Source organism: Crocuta crocuta, unplaced genomic scaffold (genome assembly GCF_008692635.1).
Source record: "Crocuta crocuta isolate KB4526 unplaced genomic scaffold, BGI_CrCroc_1.0 scaffold882, whole genome shotgun sequence".
NCBI classification, from domain to species: Eukaryota; Metazoa; Chordata; class Mammalia; order Carnivora; family Hyaenidae; genus Crocuta; species Crocuta crocuta.
In genome coordinates this window covers 47,187-47,826 of record NW_027527833.1, presented here as the reverse complement: position 1 = coordinate 47,826, position 640 = coordinate 47,187, and the positions used below count along the sequence as shown (strand labels likewise).

General features: G+C 33.9%; 1 protein-coding gene across 1 annotated transcript in view; it reads left to right on the top strand.

Moving 5' to 3' along the window:
- LOC144243498 (fibronectin type III domain containing protein 3C1-like) overlaps positions 1-640 on the top strand; it is a 51,979-nt gene that overhangs the window by 18,023 nt on the left and 33,316 nt on the right. The window contains exons 18-19 of the mRNA XM_077778602.1: positions 220-314; positions 527-628. Of these exons, the coding sequence (XP_077634728.1) occupies positions 220-314; positions 527-628 (197 nt within the window). The remainder of the gene's footprint in view (positions 1-219; positions 315-526; positions 629-640) is intronic.

The window sequence follows — 640 nt, the reverse complement described above, 5'->3', positions numbered from 1 at the left end:
ATACATTTTTTAATGGATTTTTAAATTTTTTAAATGTCTGGAAAAAGTTAATTGACACAAACTAATATAATTTGAGTTTTCTGGTACTTTGTTATATGTTTTGACATTGTGTCTTTTAAAATTATTTTGTATTATTTTAAAGTAACATCCTTAAGATTATTTGCAAACTTTTTAAGTTTACTTTGCACATTTTGTGGTTTATTTTGTACATTTTTGTAGAGAATCCTCCTACTAATGGAAATTCAGAAGCATTTGCAAATGTCAAAAAGTCAGAAGGTAACCAAGATGACAAACGAAGGCACCCAGGCTCCAAAGTGAGATGCACAGTGAGTAAATTAATTTCTGAAGAATCCAGTTTCTGGTTAAAAGCAGTGAATAGTGCTGGGGAAGTTAAATTGTTCGGTTGGCTCATTCATAGTTCATTTCACTTTGGATGAATATATGCTTCTATTTCCTGTCAAGGTAGGGAGTGACCATACCTGCACAATCATTTTTGTGTTTTCTTATTTGTTGTGTTTATTTGTAGTCTGGAGCTCATTCAATGAAGTGTGAAACTGTACCAGTCCCAAGCCCTCCTTCTCAATGTGGTACACCTGTGGTAACCTGCAAGGGTCCAACCTGTGTTGTTGTTAGTTGGGAG